This window comes from Eulemur rufifrons, chromosome 2, assembly GCF_041146395.1.
Source record: "Eulemur rufifrons isolate Redbay chromosome 2, OSU_ERuf_1, whole genome shotgun sequence".
NCBI lineage: Eukaryota > Metazoa > Chordata > Mammalia > Primates > Lemuridae > Eulemur > Eulemur rufifrons.
In genome coordinates, this window is record NC_090984.1 from 92,869,275 (window position 1) to 92,896,561 (window position 27,287).

The 27,287-nt window shown below is 40.8% G+C and overlaps 1 protein-coding gene across 1 annotated transcript; it reads left to right on the forward strand.

Moving 5' to 3' along the window:
• On the forward strand, positions 1–26,273 carry PPP1R36 (protein phosphatase 1 regulatory subunit 36). Its single transcript, XM_069465053.1, has 10 exons — positions 1–54; positions 6,091–6,177; positions 6,699–6,796; positions 6,896–6,962; positions 9,129–9,227; positions 14,303–14,437; positions 24,745–24,787; positions 25,109–25,287; positions 25,374–25,565; positions 26,090–26,273. Exons 1-10 carry the CDS (start codon positions 11–13, stop codon positions 26,271–26,273), a joined length of 1,128 nt encoding a protein of 375 aa, XP_069321154.1. The 5' UTR covers positions 1–10.
• The last annotated feature ends 1,014 nt before the right edge of the window (positions 26,274–27,287 follow it).

Here is a 27,287-nt window from a genome sequence, read left to right on the forward strand (position 1 = left end):
ACGATTAGGGATGTGGTACTGGAAAGATGAAACCAGAAGTCTTGAATTCAGAAGGTAAATTTTAACAAAATTTTATTAGCGTTTTTAATAAAAATTGCGTGTGCTTGGGGTAAAAAAGTAATTCAAGCAATACAGGAAAATATAAACAATAAAGTACATACCACTGAAACCCCACCATCTGGAGATAAACGTTTTGGTGAACAGCCTTTCAGACATCACTTTGTTAACACTTATCAGCTGCTTCCCGTGTACCAGACACTGCTAATCAGTTTACTATGCCTTTGAAACAGCTGCCTGTTATCCAGTTTACAAATGAAGAAACTGAGGTTTCAAAGCATTAAGCGATTTGCAGAAAACTAAGTGACTTACTTAGCCCAATCACACAGCTCAGAGGTGGCTAAGAATGATTTAAATGTAGGTCTGTTTGACTCAGAGTCCATATTTTTAACTACTGTATAAATCTGCCTATTTGCATTATAGAAATACAGTTTTACAATACTGGGACCATATTACACTTGCTGCAATAGATGAGAAATCTTACAAGGTAAAATTACTAGATTAGAAAAAACTAATTTTAATCTCCATTGAGAAAACACTGACTCTGTTAAAAAAGTGAATATAGCTAAACTAATAACACTAGCCACTATCTGTTATGCACATATTATGTGCCAGACATTTGCGTATTTTTCTAATTCTATGGCTATGGAAAGTGAGCATTAATATCCTCATTTTATAGATGAAGAATCAAGGCTCAGGGAGATCAAGGCACTGCACCAAAGTCATGCAGCCAGTAAGTAGCAGAACTGACAGTTTGAACCAAGATTTGTCTGATGCCAGAGTCCTTCCCACTGTACACACTGTCTCCCTTGACTAGACTGTAAGCCCCTCAATGGCAGGAGCTGTCTCACGCATCTTCATGTCCCTGGAGCCATCTACAGAACTTCACAAAGTAGGTGCTCAACAAATGTTTACTGAGCTGTTCGATAAACCATCTATAATAGATTCAAGCAGAGGAAGATTAGAGGTAGGGGACCAACTAGGAACCTAGTTGTAATAGGCATACAGATAGTTAAACCAGTGAGAAACAGCGAGTCAGAACTCCATGTTGGTAAAAACAGACAGAAGGATGAAAGACTAAGAAATATTTAAGAGATGGAATTGACAGGATGTTTGGATAAAATTGGTAGGATGTAGGGTCTGGATGTGAAAGGAGAGGGAGAAGCCGGTGTCTAGGTCTTCTCGGTGTCTGACTTGGGTGATTGTGTGGCTGCAATTGCCCTTCACCTGTATACAGAAGAAAAGAGGCAAAACCAGTGATGTGTTTGCGGTTGCTATGACTTGTTCACATGGATACATCTCAGGCTGTTGGACAAATGGCGCTGGAGGTCAGGATAGGAGTTGGCTAGCAGATGTAATTTATAGGTAAATATAATGACATGTTTAATGTCAAACAATTCAAAGGCTTAATATTTTATTAGAGTCAAAATCAAAAGTTTATATTTCATAGAATATTTATTTCAGTATTTCTAACTTGTCATTTTCAAAGCAGTAATTTCACTCTTTTTCTCAGATATGTCACAGGATTCTGTTCAGTAGCTCTGAAACATGACACTCAGTGAGTGTGAGGTAGACAGTGAGATAGCTTTGGGACCAGACAGACAAGGTAATCACAGGCTTCAAAATACATGTTAAATCACAAGACAATGTGGGTGTAAATTTTAAGTGCCAACATTTTCTTTCCTCATCTATCTATATATACATATCTTCACATATATTTAAAGGCTATCTCAGTCTTCTTATAAGGAAGATTGGACCATACTTTTATTTGTTCTATAGACAAGTAAATACTGTATGGTTACATTTATATAAAGGTTTTAAAAAACAGACAAAAAAGAACTGCAATCATAGGAGTCAAAATTAATGGTTACCTTTGGGGGGTTATCAACTGGTGAGGGGTGGAGGAAGGTATAAGGTATTAGGAAGCCTTCTGAGGTGGCAGAAATGGTTTATATGTTGATCTGAGTGGTAGTTACATGGGTGTATACATATGTAAAAAATTCACTAAGCTGTATACTTTACTACGTGGAGGTTATAACCCAATTTAGAAAGTAAAAAACAGAACAAAAACCCAAACTCGAGACTATGTGGATTACACAAATTGGGGGGCAGTTCGGGGAGATGGAGAAAGGAACTCTATGAAGAATAGAATGGGGGCAGCTCTTTTGTGGTGGAGCTGCTTTGCAACTCAATGTGCTGAACCTAGAGTGTCAGGAGTACCTTGGATTATCCTACCAGCTGCTAGGGACGGTACTAAGTTAGAGGAATGCAGACCTTTGTATATTTTAGGTCACAGTTAGTATTTGGATTTGTTGGAAATATAGCTACTGATTCCTTGTTAGTCTGAGCATATACTATCATAAATTTCAAAATGTAGGTTTGAAGTCAGAGAAGACTCTTGGGCTGGAACACGCTGGTTTTGTAAGAGGCAAGGCTGCTGAGACTCACGTCACTCCAGTTCATGGTGCAAGGACAGGGCTGAGGCAGAGGTGACTGAGAGTAGACGGTGGTAGGGATGGAAGCTGCAGGGTGAGCATCCTGTTCAGTGACTGCTCTCACAGCTGGGTTTGTTTAGTATCACTCCACACACCTTTACGAGCACACCTGGCATGACTGTGGCTAGGCTCTAGAAAGCCCCTCCCATGGTAGCAAGAAGGAGCAAGATTAGAACTAGATACACAAGAAAATTATGCAGGGAGTGCCTGGGACCCAGATGAACTCTGGCAGGAGAATGGAGAGATGAGCAAAGTGGGAGAGCCAGTAAGTGTGTGGAGGAGACAGGAGGTAAAATGCTTACTTTTTTAGACATGCACAATTTGAGGTGCCTGCCTGTGGGACCTCTAGATCAAGAATCCAGTAAGCAGGAGTGTGGCCCTCAGGAGAACGGCAAGTGCAAAATTATAGTGAGAAGTGAAATGACGGAGGCTAGAACCCTAGGAAATATATACCTTTAAAAATTATGAAATAAGTTTCTAAAAATCATACTATTCAAAAAAATCAGTGGGTACTTGTCATCCCAGCTACTTGGGAGGCTGAGCAGGGGCTGGGGTGAGGCTGGGGGTGGGATGTGGGAATCACTTGAGGCCAGGGGTTCGAAGCTATAGTGTGCTGTGATCATGCCTGTGAATGGACCCCGCACTCCAGCCTGGGCAACATAGCAAGACCCTGTCTCAAAAAAAGAGGAAGAAGAAGAAGAAAAACAACAATAAGCAAAAAACAAATGAAAAACTTAAACTTACAGTTCTACCCAGCAAGAGTAGCTATTAACATGTTAACATCTAGGTATATAGCTTTTCAAATCTCCTCCTCTTCCTCTGAGGTAGTGTCTGCAGTCTTGTCCCTGCAAGTGCCCCTCCTCCAAGTGGCGAGAGAACTAGCAGTCTCCCTCAGTCTTTGCTAAGGTCACTGACTCCCCTGCGACAGCTCCAGACTTCTCTTTTATCATTGCCTAGGGGAAGACACCAATAGCCACCGAGGAGCTCTAACTTGTGTGGAAGGCAAGAGCGGCTGGCACTTTCACTGCATTTAAGTAATGAGTTCTAGAGGGAAAGCATGAGTTTTTTTCTTGTTTACTTCAGGGCAAAGGGAATGGCATGATCACGTTGTGATATGAGGAAAGCACATCCACCAATTGCTGTCTGTGAGAGGACTCAATTCTAAATAGGTGGCCAGACTGAGGGGGGACTGTGGAGACGGTAGGAGGATACAGACTAGCCCAGACTGTGGTTTGGACACCGATCAGAGGTGCAATTCCAAATGCAATTTTCCACTATTACTAGTCTTGCTTCTTGGTGATTCCGAATGCATTGTAAACATAGGCTGCCTTTAGGGCTATGGCGGGGCACTCACAGAATGGAACCTGTATCGCCAGCTGAGTTAGAGAATGACTTCAGTCAAGTGAGAGCTGCTCAGACAAGCATGAAATGGAGAAGGCATGTCTAGAGGACAGAGCATGAGGATGAGAAGTTTAGCGGCAAATGCACTGCCCACCACCAATTTCAACCACTGGGACACGGGTCAGCCTCTCCATCAGCCTTAGTTCTCCATCAGTAAAATGACAGCTTTATACTAGATGATCTTTTCGATGTCTTCTAACCCCCAAATTCTATGATTTTATAATTCCAAGTTAATTTGACTGACTTCATATATCTTATCTGTAAAATAGCCCCAAATGTAACCTTTCAAATTTTTTAAGGCTTTCTCATCTTAAAACATCTCAGGCAAACTAGTATAACAAGAAACTTTGACATACAGGGATGGGACTGAGAAAAGAGTGGGAGACACAATTCAATGTGACATTAACTTAGCTTGGGCGTTTCTATCTTCTCTTGTCTCCTGGAGAAGAGAAACCCTGGGGAAAGCTGGGAAGACTTGAGACTCCTTTAGCCTGGCAGGAAAATAATAGTCAATGGCTTGTAAGTGTCCAGATACTCTGATGGTCCACGGAAAAATCTGAAAACAACTTTGTGTTTTTGTTTAGTATGGTTATAGTAAGGACAAGAGGTAATAGTCTGCATGTTATACTTTCAGCAAGCAGAATGGTCTTCAAAGAGCCATTGGAAAACATCTGAAAGTTTCGGGGGATTTGAATATTTTGTTAAAAGCTGTCTAAATGGTTTATCAATAGAAGATACCCACCACATAGTGTTTGTAATCCCAGTGCCTTAGGAGACTGAAGTGGGAGGATTACTTGAAGCCAGGAGTTCAAGACTAGCCTGAGCAGCATAGTGAAACCCTGTCTCTACAAAAAAATGTCAAAATTAGGGAAGTGTGGTGACACACGTCTGTAGTCCTAGCTACTTGGGAGGCTGAGGCAGGAGGATCACATGAGCCCTGGCGTTTGAAGTTGCAGTGACCTATGACTATGCTACTGCACTCTAGTCTGGGTAAGTCTGAGTGAAACCCTGTCTCCAAAAACAAAAGAGAGACCTTTGGTCATGATTGATATCCATCTTTAGAGGATGATGAAAGTTGAAGGGGAAGTGCTTCTATTATTGCATCTACATTTCAGCTTAATAAACATGTAAGTTTGGGCAGAGGTTAAGCTTCTGGGTTGTGTTACCAATGTGACATTGTCTCAGCCAGACAAATAAAAGTCATAACCCATGACCCGCTACCAAACCAATGGATTTGGCAGACACCACAATTCTTCCAGAAAATGCACTCTATATAGGCAGGACCATGTACTGCTGGTCTTCAAAATGCTTTTCTCTGTTTTCCTACTAGTATTTGCTAAAAGTCTGTGCATTGGCTCTAATCAGATACTATCTCATTTTCAATGTCATAGCAATTCCTAACATATAGTAGGGACTCACTATATATTTGTTTGTTGCTTAATTGCGATTCCCTGTTAGTCGGATCCATTACTGCTTAGTAGGACTTGCACAGAACATTAAGAAACCCTGAGGTAAGTAGAAGGTTCCGAAACCTTCCTGGAGATGGAAATGGTTGAGGCCTTTAGAAGAGTCCCCAGCAGTCAATACCGAGATGGGTGCTTGGGAGCTAGGATTGCCTGGAGGCTGAGCACACGCCTCTGTGGCTAGGGAACCCTGGTACCAGCGCTGGCTTCGTGATCTTAGTCAAGTTAATCTCTTCCTAAGCTTCCATTTTTCTCATGTGTAAAAATGATGATAATAGTAATATTTTCCTCATAGAGTTGCTATGAGGATTAAATGAGATCGTGCCTAAAAGCACTTGGCGCATAATAGGTGCTCATTACTTCCAGACCTATCATGAGCTTTCTGTTTCTTGTGAAGTTATTACAAGATTTTCAGACAGAAATGTTTTGTGTATAGTGATATTCTGGTGGCTGCTGATGGCTGGAGGCTGAATGTAAACTCCAAAGTTTTAATCTTCCTCTAGATACTTGTTCCATATGTAAACATATGAATTGAACGCTGCTACGCCTCAGATTCTCTTCAGCCTGTGCTCATAATACATGCTAGAGCGAAGGTTACATGAGCTATGGTCATGATAGTATTCACTTTCCCCTGGGAAAAGGTTAAATTCCTAATTATCTCGTTTCTATTGCAGTTTTACACCTGCAGTAGAACTCAAGGAAAAAGGAAAGAAAGGGAAAGCAGTTCACTTTGCTGAAACTGATGGTCCAGCTGCAGACAGGTAGTGTAACTTGTCAATCATGCCAGTGTTGCTGATAGCACCTCTCTGTGGGAGGGCTTAAGCCTTTACAAGCTCTAAGAAAATGCCATTCCCATTATCCTAGGGTGAAATGGAAATACCCATCAAGGAAAGAACATGCCCTATTTCAGAATTATGGTGGGAGTTACAACAGTCCCTGTAAATGTATCCCTGTGATAACTTGGCTGTTAGCACATTTTCAACTTTATAGCTTTTAAAATCTGCACATGATGGCTACACCGGAATAGATTATTTAAGTGATCTATTTTGGATGGAATTTGTATTTCTATTTTATATCAGGCAGTGTACATTCCTTCTTCCTCAGCAAAATAAATATAATGTTTAATAAAATGCATTCCAAAATGATCTTACATTAAACAAAACCCATGCATGACACTCGGGCTCTCATTACTTTATAGTAAATGCTTCATGCACATCAGGATAGATTAAATACAACTAAAACCTTTTAAAACACTATTAGAAACTGTTATGTTCCAAAACAGGTTCACAGATAAAAGGCTTGCTGCAAGAGATGATAAGTCAACTAAATCTCTAGAAAAACGAGGTCTGTATGGCAACGTTACGCTAGATGATGTTAAGTGTGAGTAACCATTTCCTCAGCCTTGCACGTGTTCTCTTGTGTGACCCTCTAAGGCGGCTCTTCGTCCCTCCTCCAACTGTCCATCTTCTCTCCTTTCAGTCGTTGCTTTGCTTTTGCTACAAGATACTGAGATGCAGCGGATCTGTTCTTTTGCAACATTTATGAGGTATGTAATGCTGGTGAGACATTCTAGATCTTTTATCCTTTATTGATAAGTGATGACAAATCTGATTTTTAGAAAAAGAGCATGAGGCTGGCTGTATGCAAGCCTTCGTCTCAGGACTCAGCCTCAGAGACTGAGACCAGAGGGCTTGGGAGAGGAAGCCAGAAGTCACGGGAGGCCCACCTGAGGGGCACGGAGAGCCCGCTGTCAGGGCCCCACATGCGCTGCACTGTATTTGTATAACGGTTAAAGGACATACCCATTGAGTGAAGATCAGCTTCATGACACTAGTCATGTTTGGCAGCCCCAACATGCACTAGGTGTGTTGACTCTGGATGAGTTTCCTGACCTTTCTGTGCCTCAGTTTCCTCTGCTACGAAACTGGGAAATAATCCTGTCTCCTTTATATGGCTGTGTGTGGCCGTACTTTGCATGGGGTCTACACTGTGAGTGCTCAGTGAGAGTTGGGTGCCCAGTACTGGCACCCCTGCCCAAAGCCCTCAGCATTCACATGCAGACTGCTTCTGGCAAACTTCTGAGATTCTTGGCCTGAGGGCCTTATTCCACCACAGGGGCACACTCAGCCTGACCACAGGGCAAGCACTGGGCCTCAGTGCCCCTAGGAGCAGCCCTCAGTCAGCACTGTGGGAGAGGGGAGTTGGTAGCTAACTCTGATGTTTCCTGCACTGTCTCCCAGAGTCTCTGCAGGACTGACTACATTTACTTGTTATCACTCCCTGTGTTGGCTTCTTTTCCTTTCCTGTCTCATCTCCCTACTTTCCTACTAATGTTCCCTGAGATCTCTTCCCAAATAAACTACTTACTCTCAAAGCTTTGTCTCAGGGTCTTTCTGGGGAACCCAACCTGAGACTGGTAGTTATTAATATATTGAAAAAAAGATCTGTAATGATCACCTTCATCCTGCTCTAAAGGTATAGTTAAAGAAAGAATGCCAGAGTACGAATTTCCATTGGGGTCTACAAAGAAGGCAGCAAAAGTCTTGTAAGAATATTTAGAAAAAAAACAATGACTTAATTAAAAACAAACGAGATAGCATTGTAAATCAGTACAGTCTTTTTGGAGAGCAAGACATGAAAATTTAATATGCATATATACTATGTCCAGGCAATTTCACTTTAATCTATAAAATTTTTAAAAGACCTAAATGTCCATCAGTAGAGGACTAAAGAAATTATGAGATATAAAATACTCTACACAGCTATTTAAAAGAATGAAGAAAATCTATATATAGTATCATAGAAAGAAGTCCATGCTACACAGATAAGTGACAAAAGCGAATTTAAAAGAATTATATATAACAGTATTATCCCATTTATTTGCTGAAAACTATTTTAAGGCATATATTGATGCACATATATATATGTCAGTGGAGGAGGATGCTATTTTGTAGTCCTCAACTCCTGGCTGCAGCCGGGTACTGAGCCCGGCTCCCCCTGCCCCCCACCCCGCTACCCCCCACTGGTCTATGGAAAAATTCTGTTCCATGAAACTCCACCCATCCTGCAGAGCTGCAGTTCCCAACACCCACCCACCCACTGGCCACACAGCAGGAAGTGAACAGCAGGAGCAAAGCTATTTACAGATGCTCCTCATCACTCACATCACGGCCTGGGCTCTGTCTCCACCCGCCCTCTCCACCCCTTGCCACCCCTCGCCGTGTCCGTGGAAAAATTGTCTTCCGTGAAACAGGTCCCTGGTGCCAAAAAGGTTGGGGACTGCTGTTATATGTGACTGTCTATGCTTTAGAAAGTTTAGGATGTATGCACACCAAACTCTTAACAGTGGCTACCACTAGGGAGTCGGATGGTGTCAGAGGGGTGGGAGGAGAGAAATTTTTATTAGATACACTTCTGTGCATTTTTTAAACAATGGAAATATATTACTTGTATAATAAAAAGTTTAAAAATTAAAATTAATTAGTAAGCACAACTATAAGAATTTAGTGTTTGACCGCTCAAAAAGTTTTGATTACAAAAAGCAGATTTCTTATATCTTCAGGAGTATAGTACATAGAATTTTTGTCGGTAAATTACTTGTGTGATAGGTAAAATAACGTTTTTCTATTTATGTGCTCATATATTTTTTTGAGAAACCTTACATTTGAAATAGGTTAGTGCTGATTTCTTTTTTTCTCTAATCTTCCCATAGGAATAAGCATCTTGATAATTTCCTCATGGCATTATTGTACTATTTATCTCATTACTTGGAAAAAAACTCGCTGGAAAAGAAACCTCAAAGCTATATGGTGTAAGTAAGATTTTGTGGTGTGCTCTAGAGTTTTATCACTGCTAACTAACTAACTAACTTAAAACTAACTTTTGCCTAGGTTTTTGTTTTGTGTTTATTTTTTTGTTAGGTTTTGTTTTTTGATACAGGATCTCACTCCGTGGCCCGGGCTAGAGTGTAGTGGCGTCATCATAGCTCACAGCAACCTCAAACTCCTGGGCTCAACCGATCCTCCTGCCTCAGCCTCCCAAGTAGCTAGGACTATAGGTGTGCACCACCACGCCCAGCTAATGCCTAGTTTTAATGATGGAAATTTTTAAATCTAAGACATTTCACATGGGAGGAGTTTGCCAGGTTTTAAAGCTCATTGAATAATTCACGTGGGCCCAGTGTGGTGGCTCACGCCTGTAATCCTAGCACTCTGGAAGGCCGAGGCGGGAGGATCGCTCAAGGTCAGGAGTTCGAGACCAGACTGAGCAAAAGTGAGACCTCGTGTCTACTAACAATAGAAAGAAATTATCTGGACAACTAAAAATATATATAGAAAAAATTAGCTGGGCATGGTGGCGCATGCCTGTAGTCCCAGCTACTTGGGAGGCTGAGGCAGTAGGATTGCTTGAGCCCAGGAATTTGAGGTTGCTGTGAGCTAGGCTGATGCCACGGCACTCTAGCCCGGGCAACAGAGCGAGACTCTGTCTCAAAAAAAAAAAAAAAAAATTCATGTGGATCTTCCAGTAACAAAATATTCTAACCGATGCCTGTAATCTCAGCACTTGGGAGGCTGAGGCAGGAGTTGGAGACCATCCTGGGCAACATAATAAGACCTAAAAAAAAAAAAAATTATAACTCATATAGACTAGTATTGCCCAATAATGAGATATAATGAAAGTCAAATATCTAATTTTAAATTTTAAATATCTAATTTTAAATTTTCTAGTAACCATATCATAAAAAAGATATCAAAACAGGGTCTCGCTCTGTTGCCTGGGCTGGAGTGCAGTGGCATGATCATAGCTCACTTCAGCCTCAAACTCCTGGGCTCAAGCGATCCTCCTGCCTCAGCTCCCTCAGTAGCTGGGACTGCAGGTGGGTGCCACCATGCCCAGCTAACTTTTCTATCTTTTGTAGAGACAGGGTCTTGCTTGAAACTAATTTTAATAGTGTATTTTATTTAACCCAATGACTCAAAAATATTATCATTGCAACATATAGTCAGGAAGTTATTAATGAGATATTTTACTTCTTTTTAGTAAGTCTTTGAAATCTGGTGTTTGTCTTATGCTTATAATATATCTCAATTCAGACTAGCCATATTAAATATTCAATAGCCACATGTAGCTGGTGACTACCATATTAAGCAGATATAGATGTTGTCTGTATGCTTTTTATGCTTACAAAGTTCTTGCTAAAGGGCTTGTAAGCATCTCATTTTTAAAATTCTAAGAATTTAAAAAATTAACAAATTTAGCCAAAATGACTCTTTCCACAACACAGGAAAAAAACCAAGTTTTCTTAGGTTACTTGGAAATAATTTAAGTGCTTTAGGCAGAGGTGGCTCGGAGGTGTATACCAGGACAGGAATTAGGGAACTCAGTGCCCAGAGGAGAACAATGCCTCTCAGGCCTGGTGACCTTTTGCAAGCCATGGAAGGAACTTTCCAAGTGCCCAGCCTGCCCTCCCCAGTTCATGTGGAACCAACCCAGTGATTTAGCTGTTAGGAATGCTGGGTGGAGTCATTAACTTGTTGCTGCAGAATGTTTTCAAAATGCAGAACCCTTGTATACAATCAAGGGGTTGGAAAATCATTTCATGGATAGATAAATGTATAAATGTCACCAGTTTTCTAAAGAACCAAATAAACAGTTTAAACACTGCTGCTCCTGTAAAGCCATCATAAGGTGCAACATCAGTGTTATTTTGGGGCTGCATTTCACAGCAGAGCAGCCAGAGCATAAAGTGTTTCTATGGTAGCAAGCAGATCGGCTTAATGCCAGCTGTGGGCTTAGAAGGTTTGAGGATTCTTATTAGTCTCAAATAGAAACTCGTCAGACTTTGGTGGCACTTTAACTTGTTACAGTTTATATGGTGTTTTCTGATTCTGAGGCTTATTGCTAATCTAACAAAGAGATTTGTTTCATTTCTTAATTTATAGGAATAAATAACAAGGAAGAAAGGTTTCTTAGTTATTTTAAAGATGCACTGAACAGGACATAGTGGTATAAGGCAGACTGTTCCTTAGAAGGGATCAGTTACAGAGTGACAAAAAGAACCAATCTAAATTTTAAAATGATTGATTCTATGGGGTGATTCTGAAAAATCATAATAACTTTTTACTTTCAGGCCTCTAATAGTTTGTTTACTTCTTATAATCGAATTAAATATAGATTGCATTGAGATGTCTACACAGAAGAAAAAAATTGATTTCAGTAAAATAGTAAGGTATAGCATAGGGAAAATAATAGTATCTAATTCACAGGGTTATTGTGCAGAATTAAATGAGGCCATTTATATTATCTTAACCAGTGCTTGGCACTTGGGAGGAAAGCCTGCAGCCTGGGAGAGGAGAGCAGAAGAGGATGGAGAAGGATGTCAAAGATACACTTAGATGACTTTAGATGATTAAAAGCCATAATTCCAGAGAAGTGGCCTAGCCCCATTTTACAGATGAAGAATTTAGGACTCAGAGGTTAATAGTGTGTTGGAGATTACATACCTAGCAAGTGGTAGAGCTGATGTTAGAATGTGGTTCTGTCTAACTCCCAAGCTGGTGCCTTAACTACTGGGCAACATGCCCAGCACTTCCTACCAATCAACTGCACTCTTTTTGTCTTTTTCTTTTCTTTTTTGAGACAAAGTCTCACTCAATTGAGATCCTCTTGCCTTAGCCTTCAGAGTAGCTGGGACTACAGGTGAGTGCCACCACACCCAGCCAATTTTCTATTTTTAGTAGAGACCGGATCTCTCTCTTGCTCAGGGTGGTCTCGAACTCCTGAGCTCAAGCAATCCTCCACCTCCTCTCCCAGAGTGCTAGGATTACAGGTGTGAGCCATCCCGCCAGGCCAACTGCATTCTCTTTTCCAGAGTTTATCCACTCATAATTAGAATGTATAGCTTTTGAACAATTACGTATGCACTTTTAAACCTCTTATAAGCATCTTCCAAGTTACTACAATCTTCATAATTATAATTTTTAACGGTGGCATAACTTTCCATCAGGCCAGCGTTTGTGAATTGACTTACCTATTAAGAGGCAGTATATTATAGTGGTCAAGGGTACAGATTTTCATGTCTGGGTTAAATCCAGTCCCAGTCTGGGACTCACTCATATGTTAGGTTAATAAATGTCAAGTCCTTAAATAGTAACTGACTATATTACTACTCCTTTTATCCCTCTATTTTATATATTTTGGCAGTTTCCGGTTTTTCTGATAGATACATAATAATTGCATTGAATATCTGTGCATAAAAATTTCTCCCTAATTTTGGATAATTTTTTTTAAAAAATAATAAATTTCCAGAAGAGATATTATTAGATCAAAATTTACGATCATTTCCATGGGTCTTGAAATTTTTTCCAAATATTTTTTTCAAAGGATTATGTCAATTTTCCGAAATGTGTTAAGTACATTAGTTTCAACAAAACTTTGTCAGCATTATCATTTGTGTTTTTAAAGATTATGTTTGTTAATTCAAATGAAGATCTGCCTGGAATTTTGTATGTAGGTTAGTTTCCCTTGACAATTTTTCCCCAGAGTTTTTTTCTTTTTTTCCATTTCAACACGTAGGTTCTCTGTGTATATTTCCAAATATGGTCCAAGAACCACCTACCTCAGAATCACTTGGGGAGATTGTTTTAAATTTCCTGTGCCCTATCAAGACCTACTGAGCCGGAATCTTGGAGAGGGAGTCGCACTGGGGATCTGTACTTTTAGGAAGCTTTCCAGGCGATTCTTTTATGATTCTTACATTTGTTAAAACTTTAGACCCATTGGCCTGAAAGCTGCAAGGCATTTCTTGATTGTTGTGATTTGCTTTGGTTTGGTTTGGTTTGTTTTCCACAGCAAAAGAAGAATATTAGGTATTGGCGGCTCTGTCAGAGTAGGGTGAGGGGTGAGGGTGGGGCTGCTGCAGGAAACAGGGAGACAGGCACAGGGAGTGTCCCCTGGGGTGTGTTTGGATTCTATGACCTTTGGGCACTTAACGCTGGAGCCCACTTTAGTTATTCTAGAAACCCATTTTATTCCAATGACTCAAGCTTTGTCAGCACATGTGATAGCATTTTATGCTCTGAAATATCTATAATATCCTTAAATACACCCCCTCTACATATCTTCACGGAGTCAGTCTTGAGGTTAACATTAGAACAGGCCGTCAGAGTGCATTTCATTGGGTGTCTAGTGACACTTCATTTTTCCACAGCAGTACAGTGGAACGTACCGTCAGCAGTATTGTTTCCTACTACATTATACTGCAGAAACTTTCAAAATTAGGCTTCAGGCATGCTGCAAGCTAAGAATGGATTGCCTATTTGAAACTTCATTTGCAATTCAATTGGAACTGGAGCCGTGTTTTCACAGGGAAGCAATATTATTGTAACTGATGCCAAAGTTCCCAAAGTAGTAGTCTACAAATGCCTCCTTAGCAAACACAGCTAAACTTAGAACTGAAAGTAGGCCTATGTTCAAACGTTGAGCCCCAAGCTTAGTAACACAGGGAACCTCGGGGAAGCTGAGGTGGCATAGTCTCCACGGTGGTTTTAGGAAAACAGCAGGAAAGTGGGTATAGGTAATTAGTTAGTTGAACAGTTCTGTATAAATTAGGACTTCCTATATATAAAATTGAGGGTACATAGCATAAAGTATAAAGAATCCATAAAAAAGCAAAAATTCACTGTAAACTTGAGATGCTGATTCCGGTGATTAAATATCAAGGGACTATGCCACAGCTTAAATAAAATAAAATTGGTAAGTGAAGTCTGTTGACTCATTTGTATTTCTTTCAAAATAGTTTATAAATGTGACTTTTGCTAATTAAGGTAGGCATTTGCCAAAATTAATCCAAATTGTCTTTTTTTTTTTTTTTTTTGCACCACCTAGGGGCCTCGTAGAGAAAAAAGAGATGGAATTGGTCTTAAGTAAACTAGAAGCCGCACAGAAATACTTGGCGCAGAAGTACTGTGTCCTTGTGCTGGGTTTGGGCATGCCCGATAAGCATCACATGTGCTGTGGAAAGTAAGCACACACTCAAGATCGCGTTAGATCATCCCTCCTTTGTATATCCACATCCTTAAAACGCTCCATTTGACTTTTGGGACCTTGAGAAAGTGTTCCTTTTACTGTTGTAATTAGGCTCAGGTGGGAATCTATCCCAGACACCTGTGATGTCTCCTTTGAGAGCGCCGAGTAAGTATGGAAGGAATCTTGGCGTCTCAGCTGATATTTTAAAAACTCTGCCCCGCTTGGGATTAAATGACTTGTTCTTGCAGTGAAATCTTGCTCTCAACCAGGAAGGATTCCTGCTGCCAGACAAGTGCCGCTTGGGCGGGAGGCCTGGTGGGGACCGGTGTTGCAGGGGGATCGGGTGTCTCCTCGCCCTTTCACTGCCTGTTTTGCAGCAACAACAGTTGCGAATACGGGCTGCTGCGGTGGGGGTTATAAGGTGACTCTGTTTGTGGGAAGATCATTGTTACCTCAGGATGACAGTTTTAACACTACTATAATTAACATTTAAGAAGGAGTCTCGTTCATCACAGGAAAGTTTGGGATCACAGGATGGAAAGCTTCCATTCTTAACCCAAACTTTCCTCTGAGCAGTTTCACAACAGGTCCAAGATACACACCATGGTCATAGCCGGAACTTTTGTTGTTAAACTGGATCGGAAAAGAACCCAGCACATGATGTATCTCTCTCTACATTCCCCACGTTTTCAAAAATCAGCTTTGTCAATGAGCTTAGTTATACAGTTGTTAATATATACATTTGGTGTGTTCTACATTCCCTGTGTACTTTCTTCTGTTATTCTGCTTACATAATTTCATTTACTACTTTGAATAGCAGCTCTGGTTATTCTGTTATGTTACGTACTCATTTGCTTAACCATTCTTTTTGTGTATAGTTGTGTGGTTTCAGTTTTTCTGTTTTATAGTATTTCTGCATTAAATATCTTCACACAAATTACCTCGGTCATTTGGGGTATTTCCTTGTGGCTTATTACCCAGAATGTATTTACCTGGAAGACACAAACAGTTTTATAGCTCTGCCAGGTTTTTGTCTAAAAAGGTTAAGACATTTTGTATTACCATGAGCAATAAGCATACCTGTCTGTATTGGGTTTTATTACTTTAATGTTTTTGATCATTTAAAGGTATATAAAAAGCTTAAAGATGTTTTATTGACTTTCAAACCTTTCATGACCATGAAGTCTGGGCTCCTTTTTTGTGTAAAATAATTTATTGCTGTCCTTTTAGTTTTAACCATCTACCAAATGGAAACTGAGCATTTGTATAATTTTTTTACATATATCCCATTGCAAGGTTTGGTCATAAGAATCTATTTTTTCTTAATAATATCCAACTTTCCAATATTTATTAGTGATTTTTTTCTTCACTGCAACATTTCTTATTTATTAGATGCCGAAGTTTTCTAATATTTTAACCCAATTTGAGGAAGTCCTATTCAGTTTTATTGATCGGGTTTTGTGTTTTAAACACAGAACTGTACAGTTTGTATTTTGCTTTAATTTTATTTAACACATGTTGAGTGCCTCTCTGTGGTAGGCATGGTGCTAAGTGCTAGAGTACAAAGAAAATACAGTCTTCAAGGCGTGGGTACAGTCTAGCAGAGAAGTCATCAGGAAAGGAAACCAAAGATTGCTGACCAGTACAGTAGAGGTGTAGACACAGAATGGGCACCCCCAAAGTGAGTCAGGCTGCAAAGGGCGTGACTTAGCATCCAATAATAAGAGTTCACTCCTGTTACCTTCAGAAACGTATTTGACATTCTTGCCTGATTGAGATAAATTTCTGGTTTGTCTCAGAGATAGATTCATTAAATAAGAATTCCTGGGTCAAAGAGTATGCACATTTAAATATACTACATCATGTATAAATTTTGAGTCTTATCCAAGAACAGATGCTACTATGAACAAGAAAATAAATGGAAAAATATAATTTGTTAGAGTAAAGGGAGTATGGGTTATTTTCAAAACGTCTTACATTATCAAATAAATTGCTAGATCTTTTGAGATATAGAATATATTTTTACTATTTTCCCATTCTCTTTTGTGGCTCTATGATTTGTCCTCCCACCCCACCCTGCCTTTTTTTGGTTATAGTTTGGTGATCTAAAATGCTTCATGAAATTCTATATTTATACTTTGTTGTTCTCATCCTGTTTTTCTAATTTGTTTTACTTTATTTTGATCATTACCTAACTCTTACTAAATGTTTTACTTTATCTGTATTTTAATGTCTCTCATCTGAGCTTAGATTTCTACCCTTCCATATAATGAATTTCACAAATATGGGGTATGGTTAAAAATTTTTTTCTTTTCTAAGTTTTTCTGGATCTTCAAACCTTTTCATTCTACCTTCAAAAAGAAAAGTCAGGACAGAGACTGTATTTGGTTAACTTCATTCTTTGGTTGTGGTCGATTTTCTTCAAGTTACTCCAGGATCTAAGAAGCAGGCATACCTTCTCTCATTTCTTTTTGGCTACTTATAAGGACCTATATTACTCTATAAAGTTGAAAAACAAACATGAACATGAAGTTTCTCTCAAATGGAACTTGATATTTATTGATATTTATATCAATGTATTTTCAGTCCAGGCTCATTTTCTCTCTTGGTTATGTCTTGGCATTGTTGGCCATTTCTCTTCTTTTGCACCGGTGTCCATAATAGTGGATCCATGGCCCAGATCCACCATCTCTGGGATCTGATTCACTGTGTATGTGATTTTTTCCATGATTTGGGAATACCCTCTTAATGTATCCCTAGCAACATTCATTCTTTTTTTTTTTTTTTTTTTTGAGACAGAGTCTCGCTCTGTTGCCCGGGCTAGAGTGAGTGCCATGGAGTCAGCCTAGCTCACAGCAACCTCAAACTCCTGGGCTCAAGCCATCCTCCTGCCTCAGTCTCCCAAGTAGCTGGGACTACAGGCATGCACCACCATGCCCGGCTAATTTTTTCTATATATTTTTAGTTGGCCAGATAATTTCTTTCTATTTTTAGTGGAGATGGGGGTCTCGCTCTTGCTCAGGCTGGTCTCGAACTCCCGACCTCGAGCGATCCACCTGCCTCGGCCTCCCAGAGTGCTAGGATTACCGGCCTAACATTCATTCTTCATTCCACTGTATCAGTTCTGCCCTTTCGAGTTTCTGCTGCTATGTTCAGTTTTCTCATGGAGTTGACAAGTTTGACTCTGTCTTCCAGCCTGGCACCATGTCAATGTGGCACTCAGACCTCCTCCTGCAGGGAGTGCAATTTAGGAGCAGCCCCACGGCTACAACCTGAATCCACCACCAGGTTTGCACTGAGGCCATGTGTCTTGGTCTGTTGGGTTGCTATAACAAAGTACCAAAGACCTGGTGGCTTATGAACAACAGAAATGTATGTCTCACAGTTCTAGAGACTGGAAGTCTAATATTAGGGTGCCAACATGGTCAGGTTCTGGTGGGGACCCTCTTCTAGGTTACTGACTGCTGACTTCTTCTTATGATATCCTCACTGGCAGAAAGAGAAAGAGCTCTCTGGGATCCTTTTCTAAAAGCACTGATCCCATACATAGGGTTTCCACCTTCGTGACCTAACTACTCCCAAAGGCCTCACCTCCTGATACCATCACATTGGGGGTTAGGATTTCAACATGTGAAATTTGAGGGCACACAGACATCCAGTGCACCGCACCATGCTTCCCCTGGGCTGTCTGCAGCCAATGTCTGCATGCAGCAGGACCAGACACGGAACTCTGATGCTGACTTTGGCTTGAGGGCTCCCCGTTGGCCTGGTAGAAACTTTCCTAGAGCTGTGCCACAGTCTGAGACTCTTCCTACCCAGACCTTGCGGCCTCTCCTCTCTCGCAGGGTCAGACCTGCATGGAGATGTGACAGCTCTCCTTGCCTTCTCCAGGTCTCGCCTCATGTTCTGTCACACTCATCTCCTCCAATGAATCTCTTGCTTGTCTCGTCTCGTCTTGGCATCTGATTCTGAAAGGTCTGGAACTAACATATCCATCATCATAGAATTTTTAAGTTTTACAGTCATAATTACTTCTTGTGTCTTTCAAAAGTACAGTCAGTCCTCATCTTTTATTCATTCAGCTTTCTGCAAGCCTGTTCTTACAGTAATGCAACTAAACTAGTACTTGTCAAACTGTAAGTCACCACACATTACTGGATCTTGAAATCAATTTAGTAAATCTTGAAGAGAACAGAATTAAAGAAATCAGAGTACATCATATAAAGTAAAAGTAAGTATTGTTTCAGAAGATTTTTGTTTCAGTGTGTGTGTACCGGAGACTCAATAAATACATTTAATAATATACATATAATCATAAGAAATACATTTCTTCCTGTGGATTATACTCAAAAGAGTTTGAATGCAGCATCCTTTCTATGCCACATTCTTATGTTTTCATAAGAATTTATGCTTTTGATCAAACTTTTCAAGCCATTACATCGTGGCATTACCTGTCAACCAGCAACAGTTTTAATTATGGAGTTTGGGTAAATGGTTATGGACCACTTGAATATATTACTGAATTTCCCTTTTATTTTAGAAAAAAATAAGTGGAAAATTGAAAACTCCAGTGTCTCATAGTACTGTTAATTCAAATCTAGGAATCACTGGACATCTGCAGAGAATCTTTAGCTGCAGTCTGATGCTCCTGGGACTTAAGAAGGCCAAGTGTGGGTTCTACCGCAAAGCACAAAACGTGTGTAAAATAATGGAATTATTTGATATCTCTAACAGGCAAGGTATTTAAAATTGGGATTGACATTTTAGCATCAAAAAACATGCCAGTGATCCAAATGCAGGAGGTCTTTGCGGGTCCTGAGAGCTATTGGTAGAGGTTCAGCTTGCTACAGACTCTGTTATTTAGGAAGAGGTGGTGTTTTCTCTTCTCTTGACAAAATTTTCAAGAAAAGTGTTATGATAAAATTATAGTCATCTTTACAGTTTTCTACTCAATCTCTTGTAAAATCACCTTTTCTCATCTTAACGTTGACTCTACTTTCCTTTTGTGTTCAAAGGTTCACTTCAAGCTGAGAAAATTAGAATTTGAGGTTAAAAAAACCTACTCTTAAAAAACAATTTTATTTCCCATACTTAATGTTTAATTTTTTTTTTTTTTTTTTTTTGAGACAGAGTTTCGCTCTGTTGCCCAGGCTAGAGTGCCGTGGCGTCAGCCTAGCTCACAGCAACCTCAAACTCCTGGGTTCAGGCAATCCTTCTGCCTCAGCCTCCTGAGTAGCTGGGACTACAGGCATGTGCCACCATGCCTGGCTAATTTTTTTTCTATATATATTTTTAGCTGTCCAGATCATTTCTTTCTATTTTTGGTAGAGACGGGGGTCTTGCTCTTGCTCAGGCTGGTCTCGAACTCCTGACCTCAAGCGATCCTCCCGCCTCGGCCTCCCAGAGTGCTAGGATTACAGGCATGAGCCACCGTGCACAGCCTTAATGTTTAATCTTTAAAAGCATATATACATTGCAAACTAATTTGGGGATTAAAAAACTAACAACAATTATAGAGACTTTATCATATTTTTTAGTTCCCTGGGTATAGAACCTCCACTTAAGTAATTGTCTTTTTTATGGTACAATTTCTATATGTACTTTTTTTTTTTTTTTTTTTTTTTTTTTTTTGGAGACAGAGTCTCACTCTGTTGCCCAGGCTAGAGTGAGTGCAGTGGCGTCAGCCTAGCTCACAGCAACCTCAAACTCCTGAGCTCAAGCGATCCTCCTGTCTCAGCCTCCCGAGTAGCTGGGACTACAGGCATGCGCCACCATGCCCGGCTAATTTTTTCTATATATATTTTTAGCTGTCCATATAATTTCTTTCTATTTTTAGTAGAGGTGGGGTCTCGCTCTTGCTCAGGCTGGTCTCGAACTCCTGAGCTCAAACGATCCGCCCACCTCGGCCTCCCAGAGTGCTAGGATTACAGGCGTGAGCCACCGCGCCCGGCCCTCTATATGTACTTTTAAAGGAACCTGTTATGTTTGAAAGTAGGTAATCACCTCTGGTTACCACTGGCTCATTTCCAGGTGGTGCCAGTTTCTTTTCCATCGTATGCAACATCACCTGCATTTTGTCCTGCCTGCTGGATAGCAGTTGGGAGAATGATCGCAGAGCTCACCACCCACTGTGGACATAACAATTCCACACAGGTCAAAAGCTGAACAAAAGACAGAGGAAAACAGATCATTGCAGGGTTTTGCCTGTAAAAGTTGTTAATTGGCCATGGGTATTGATTATCATGTCCTTGATTCAGGAGTTTATATTGTTATTTTGGTGGTTTTTATGTAGGAGATGATGAGGACAATGTTTGTGCCAGTTATAAGTGATTAACTGATTTTAACACCATTATTTCACTTCTTTCCAAAGTGAACCAACTAGTATTTTCATGTGTATTTCTGACTTTTCTCTCTAATATATGCACACTTAATATTGGACTTGAACACCTTATGCTATTTATCTCTAGGGTTATACTAAAGATTTCAGTAGAACTAGCAATTTGAGGGCCCCCCTTAATTTAGTGCTTTTATGTCTTTTGAGAAGTAGGAGGACATGCCTTTCTATTCTAAATATTGTGAAATCCAAATATTTGGCAAAATTTTGATGAACGTGTTCAGTAAAAGTTCTCTGTGTTTTCTAGGATAGATACAAAAACCTCCTTTGTGGCACATGCCACAGAATTAGATCTGTTCTTTGGTTATGGCCGATTCTGGCTCCAACCCCACCTCCACCCTAGGATTTGTACCTTCTTTCTCTGCTCTCAATGCAGCTGTCACCTGAAAGGTGACCAAAGAGGCTGGCGGTGGGAGGAAAGGTGGGGAGGAAGGGGGTCTCTCTGAAGCTCAGGTGTATAAATCATCCTTGCTCCCTGTTCTCCCTCCCTCCCTCCCCGCCATGTCACATGCACCAAAGCCTCTTTCTCATCCCACAAACACATCCCTTGGAACCCTCTCTTCTCTAGCACAGAGCAGGCCTTGACCTTCATTTAAACCTGATTTCACCTACTGCAGCAGGGGACAAGTGAGGGAACACAACTTATTTTTTCTCTTTAGCGCCAAACTCTGGCTTCTAGGCTTTGCATCCCCTTTAGGAATGACAAATGGTATATAATATAATATGTTTTCCTCATTTTGACCTGGAGCTAAGAGTCTAAGGTAGAGAAGAAATAAGAAATCATCATAACAGGCCACTAAAAATTTCTGGGTTTACCTCTGGCTGGCTTTCTCCTCTTTCCTTTGGATTGTGCCCCGAAACATACAACGTATAATGTCTTGCTGACCAGCATGGTGGCTTGCCACATGGGGCTATTGAGCTGTTGGAATGTAGCTACTCCTAATTATAAAACATACCATAAGTGTAAAATATACTCTGCACAAAAAAGTTTAAAAATGAATAAAATCTCTCAATTATTTAAAATTTTTGATTATATATTGAAATGTCATTTTGAGTGTTTGCATAAAATAAATATCATGAAAACTAACTTCACCTGTTTCTTTTTAACTGTGGCTACCAGAAAATTTAAAATTATTACAGATCGCATTATATTTTTATTGGATTGTGCTGTTATAAACCCTGTTTCAATTTGCAGAGGATATTTGGGGCTTAAATTTTGTTATTTATAATCAATGCATTTCTAAATTTATAATCAGTTTAAGTATCGTGTACATAATATAAAGATCATAAAATATGAAAAAGACAGGAAAATGACAAAATTTATCAGCAAGAAAAAAATTTACAGAGATTTAAACTATGTGGCTCACGCCTATGATCCTAGCACTTTGGGAGGCTGAGGCGGGAGGACTGCTTGAGCTCAAGAGTTCAAGACCAGCCTGAGCAAGAATGAGACACTATCTCTACTAAAATAGAAAAATGAGCCCAGCATGGTGGTGTGTGCCTGTAGTCCCAGCTACTCGGGAGGCTGAGGCAGGAGGATTGCTTGAATCCAAGAGTTTGAGGTTGCTGTGAGCTATGATGATGCCACTGCACTGTAGCCCAGGCAATAGAGTGAGACTCTGTCTCAAAAAAAAAAAAAAAAAAAACCCTTTGAGGTCCCCAAATGTACTCATTCTGTGCATCTATGTCTTAGACTCATTTCAGTTTCATATGCAGAGCTAAATCAGAATGGCAAGAGGAAACCCACAACATTCTGTACTTAATTTCTTCAGTGTTGGCTACATCAGTTTGCTTTGGGCTTTAAGAGAGAGTTCAAGTATTTATAGCAATTTGAGGGAAAGTGGAGGTGGTTCAATGTTACTTTCTCTTCTAATGTCTAAAAAAAGAACACAAAGAAAACAAGGAAAGTGTGTGTTTCCTGGGTAATCACTCTCTCATTTAAAACCTTGCTAAGATAGTGCTGGTCTGCGTTGTGCTAACGTGAGCTCTGCTTTAAACCTTCTCCCAGAATGCAAGCTAACTTAGTGTTCCAAAAACAGTTTGGCTGGTTTTCTTGCTTCAGCTTGGCGGTTCTGTATAGTCTCTGGTTTCAGCTGGCAGAGGACACGAAAGGGCGGAAATCCCACATAAACACACCCCTCAGGTGGAAACCTCAGGTGACACAGATAAAACACTGAAAACTTTCCACTGAGCTCTGTTGTCCAATATTTTTATCTGCAAACTATTTTAAAGAGAAAGCTTTTTTCCCTAGCATTCTGGTTACGAGGACAGATGTAGATATCTGACAGGCCTGAGTTTTGGTATAGGATCTGCCACTGTATGTTTTTGGACTTCAGTCTCAACTTCAGTTTCCTCAATTCTAAAGTGGGAATAATAATGTTGACCGCATCACAGGGATATTATGAAGACTAAATACGATAATAAATGTAAAGAGCTTAGCGTGGTACCTGGCATGTAGTCCATACTCAGTAAATGCTCACTGTAGTTACTATTGCCTTAACTCTTTATTGAAGACTTGTGGTGAAGAAACTGGTATATGGTGGGGAGAGTCTGCAAGAGGAGAGGAACAGGCTTCTGTAAAAGCTGAACCGTCTCTCCAGCCTCATCCTTCAGATGGCTCCATGCTGACCATGCAGTCCCTATGAGAAGGCTGGAGGTCCTGGGGTCATCTTCCCCAGACTGTGGGGGTTCAGGATGGTTCTGGAGAGCCTGGGCCCAGGGCCAATCCTAGGAGTCACAGTTACTACAAGGAGGGCCCAAGCAAAAGCAGAGGCAAAACCAGGACCAACCTTGAGAGTGCCCTGGGTCTGGCCTTGGCCACCATGACTGGTCAGTGACTGCAGGAACACAGCCCACTTTGTCAATGCTCAAGGGATCCTGGGCCAGGCCTGCTTTCCCAAGGCTGAGAATCAGAACAAGAATGGTCAGGAGGGGAGGCCAAGCTCACTAAGTGCGCCCATGCTGGCACAGTATGTTTAACATTGAATTTGTGTTGCAAGAACTCCCGGGCAAATGCCTGCCTTTAAGAGGCAGGGCTCAAGTCTACCTGCGTCAGTCAGAGGAGGGGCACACCCCTGTTCTCAGGCTGTCGACTTCATGGCATAGACCTTTGTTGATTTTGTTTCCGTTTCTTTTTTTTTTTTTTTTTTTTTTTTGAGACAGAGTCTCACTCTGTTGCCCAGGCTAGAGTGAGTGCCGTGGCGTTCAGCCTAGCTCACAGCAACCTCAAACTCCTGAGCTCAAGCGATCCTCCTGTCTCAGCCTCCCGAGTAGCTGGGACTACAGGCATGCACCACCATGCCCGGCTAATTTTTTCTATATATATTTTTAGCTGTCCATATGATTTCTTTCTATTTTTAGTAGAGGTGGGGTCTCGCTCTTGCTCAGGCTGGTCTCGAACTCCTGAGCTCAAACGATCCGCCCACCTCGGCCTCCCAGAGTGCTAGGATTACAGGCGTGAGCCACCGCGCCCGGCCTGTTTCCGTTTCTTTTTGCACCCAAAGCCGTAACCATTATTTAAGACTTCTTTTCTTTTTTTTCATTGCAGACTCACCCTCTAGTTGTGTACTTCCATGCCTGCTTAAACACCCCACGTTACCTCTTCCCCACCTTTCTACTCTCCTTACCTCTCCGGAAGCATTTGGAAGAATACATTTCCTCACTGGCTTGTTTATCCTGAATTTATATTGATTAATTTTTGACCAAACACTCTCAGGTTGTTGATCTGGGAAACCTAGAAAGTCGAAAAAGGTGTTGAGATTCCTTATCAGTGCCTTTGATAGCATTTTACAGCTAAATAGTCTTGGGGCCACAGGTTATGACCCGACCTTTTGGGGAAGATAAGTACTAGATCAGCGGAAGATTGAACTTCTCTCTCAACCTGTACTTGTGATTTGTTATATTGCAGGGAGAAAATATCAGATACACAGAAAGACTGGAAGTTCTTTGAGGTGAGTCACTTAAGTTTTAGGGCTTTTCTCTGTGATATGAAACATGATGTATAGCAATAAACAGTAGTTGTTTGTCAGGCACTTACTTTTAGTTAATGTCCTTTCTGAAAAGGATGTAACAAGCTATATACTACACCTTAAATTTTTGGTCTGGTTTCCCTCCTGCAAAGGTGAGTACGTGTATAATTTTGTACTGCGTTTCAGGAATACTGAGAAATTGGGTCACCTGGGTTTGCCTCTGCTTGGCAGTGTTATTCAGACAGGTGGGAGTTTTCCAGTTCACAGCCGGGGATTGTGATTCTCGTCCGCGTTTTGTTGTAGTCCTTTTACACTTTCTGCACATACGTGGCTTGGATTGTCTTCCGACGTCAACACTTCACAGAGATTGAGGAGGAGATAGGGAGGCTCTTTCGTACCAATATGTTCAACATTCCCCGAAGGAAGCGCGAAGATAAAGAATCTGGAGGGGAGAAGAAACGCATGACTTTAGTAGAATTCAGGTATGACCTTTTGCCTTTCCTAAGCTCAAGGACATTTCTAGAAAACGGGATCGTGTGACCTAAATGTCACCTCGTTCCCCCCACAGGAGAATGATGGCAAAACGCCCCGCGATTAAAACAGCCATTAACATGCGCTCTCCGGTCATGTCCACTCTGCTGCCGTCGCTCCGAGAAAAAGCTCAGAATGTCTTTGAGAAAAAGTATCATCAAGCAGGTGTCAAACTCCCAGCCCAGATGCAAGAGGAGGTGGAAAGTCTGTACTCTGTGCCCATGCCAGTGTAAGTGGACCAGGGAGAGAGACAGGAGAGGCCTGAGTGTGGCCTCCCAGGGGGGCTGGGGAAGGGCAGTGACGCGGGCACCATACCTCTGCCGCAGTGTTGAGCCAGGGTGACAGCCGCCCAGCTTCCCGCCTCCACCCCGCTCCTCTCCCTGTTTCCCTTCCAAAACAGCACGAGGTACACCCATCTAGCCCAGAAAGTTATGCCAGGTTCCAAACAGTTCTAGTCTGGAGGGGTGAGTAAAAGATTTTTTTTTAAAGGCTGATGTTCTTCTATGAGAAGAATCATCTTTGGGAAATGTGGGAAGGGGCCAGTACAAAATCTTGCTATGGATTGAGTTTTGGACTCATATGTAAGACCATAGTGATGGTTCATGGAAACAGGAAAAACTTTTAAAAAAAAGAGTCTTAGCTTTAGTGTCCACACACACACACACACTCACACTCACACACAACCACAGTCACAACCGCCCACCTCAGTCTTTGGCCTCCGTGCTTCAGCTATACCAATAATTCTTTTCACAGAGTTGGCATCTTGGGGGAGCCTCGGTGTATGTTCAACCCCCACACCCTCCTCCCCCTTGAAATAGAAGAAAATGTGAAACCGTCTGGGAAACATCCTTCCCTGGTAGAAAGAAATAACATAAAGATTCAGCATACGCTGGACTTAGTCATGAAGGCACTGTCCTCTCAGACGTGGCCTAAATAATCTGGTACATTCCATTTCTGTAATTAAGTACCTGTATTTGAAGTAAACTGCTTTGACTTAATCACTTTATATAGGACTAATATTTGTTATTAGTAAGCTTTTAAAATTGTTCAAATTATTTTGTTAAAAGTTCAGCAGTAGACTATTAAATAATTCTAGAAAGCTCTTGAAAAGCTCATTTTCCTATTTTTAGTGGTTTGCTTTGTTATTTATTTTATTGATTCTATGTGACTACTTAGGGTAATGTATTAGAACATTGAGCTGGTGTTCTAGTGTACTAGTGAAGAAATATTCTGTTATTCATTTCTAAGTTGATTTTTGACTTATGAGAAGAGCATCTTTGGTATACATGGAAACAGAATTTCATAGTCAAAAGGGCAATTTAAGACTTTTTAGGCCGGGCGCGGTGGCTCACGCCTGTAATCCTAGCACTCTGGGAGGCCGAGGCGGGTGGATCGCTCAAGGTCAGGAGTTCGAGACCAGCCTGAGCGAGACCCCGTCTCTACTAAAAATAGAAAGACATTATATGGACAACTAAAAATCTATATAAAAAAAATTAGCCGGGCATAGTGGCGCATGCCTGTAGTCCCAGCTACTTGGGAGGCTGAGGCAGTAGGATTGCTTAAGCCGAGGAGTCTGAGGTTGCTGTGAGCTAAGCTGACGCCACGGCACTCACTCTAGCCTGGGCAACAAAGTGAGACTCTGTCTCAACAAAAAAAAAAAAAAAAAAATAAGACTTTTTAATATTAAATCTCTTTCTATGGCTATATTATTATTGGCATTGGGATATAAAGTGTATCTAATTCATTTAAAAGCCTTTTAACATATATGTTTCATTCATTCTTTAATTTATTCATTTAACAACAGATATGTATTGAGCCCCCATTCCATACAAAGCCTTGTGCTAGGATAGCAAGAAAAGATCAAGACAAAGACTATCCTCCAGGTCTGTGTAATAGAAAGGATAAATAAAATAATACATCATCACAATACAGTATCGAATAGGTTAGAGGC

Bases quoted from the DNA above. Each gene is read 5' to 3' on its own strand.
- PPP1R36 (XM_069465053.1), top strand. From the start codon at position 11: ATGTGGTACTGGAAAGATGAAACCAGAAGTCTTGAATTCAGAAG. The intron at 6,797-6,895 runs GTGAGTAACCAT...CTCTCCTTTCAG, and splicing joins TACGCTAGATGATGTTAAGT to TCGTTGCTTTGCTTTTGCTA. The intron at 9,228-14,302 runs GTAAGTAAGATT...TGCACCACCTAG, and splicing joins AAACCTCAAAGCTATATGGT to GGGCCTCGTAGAGAAAAAAG.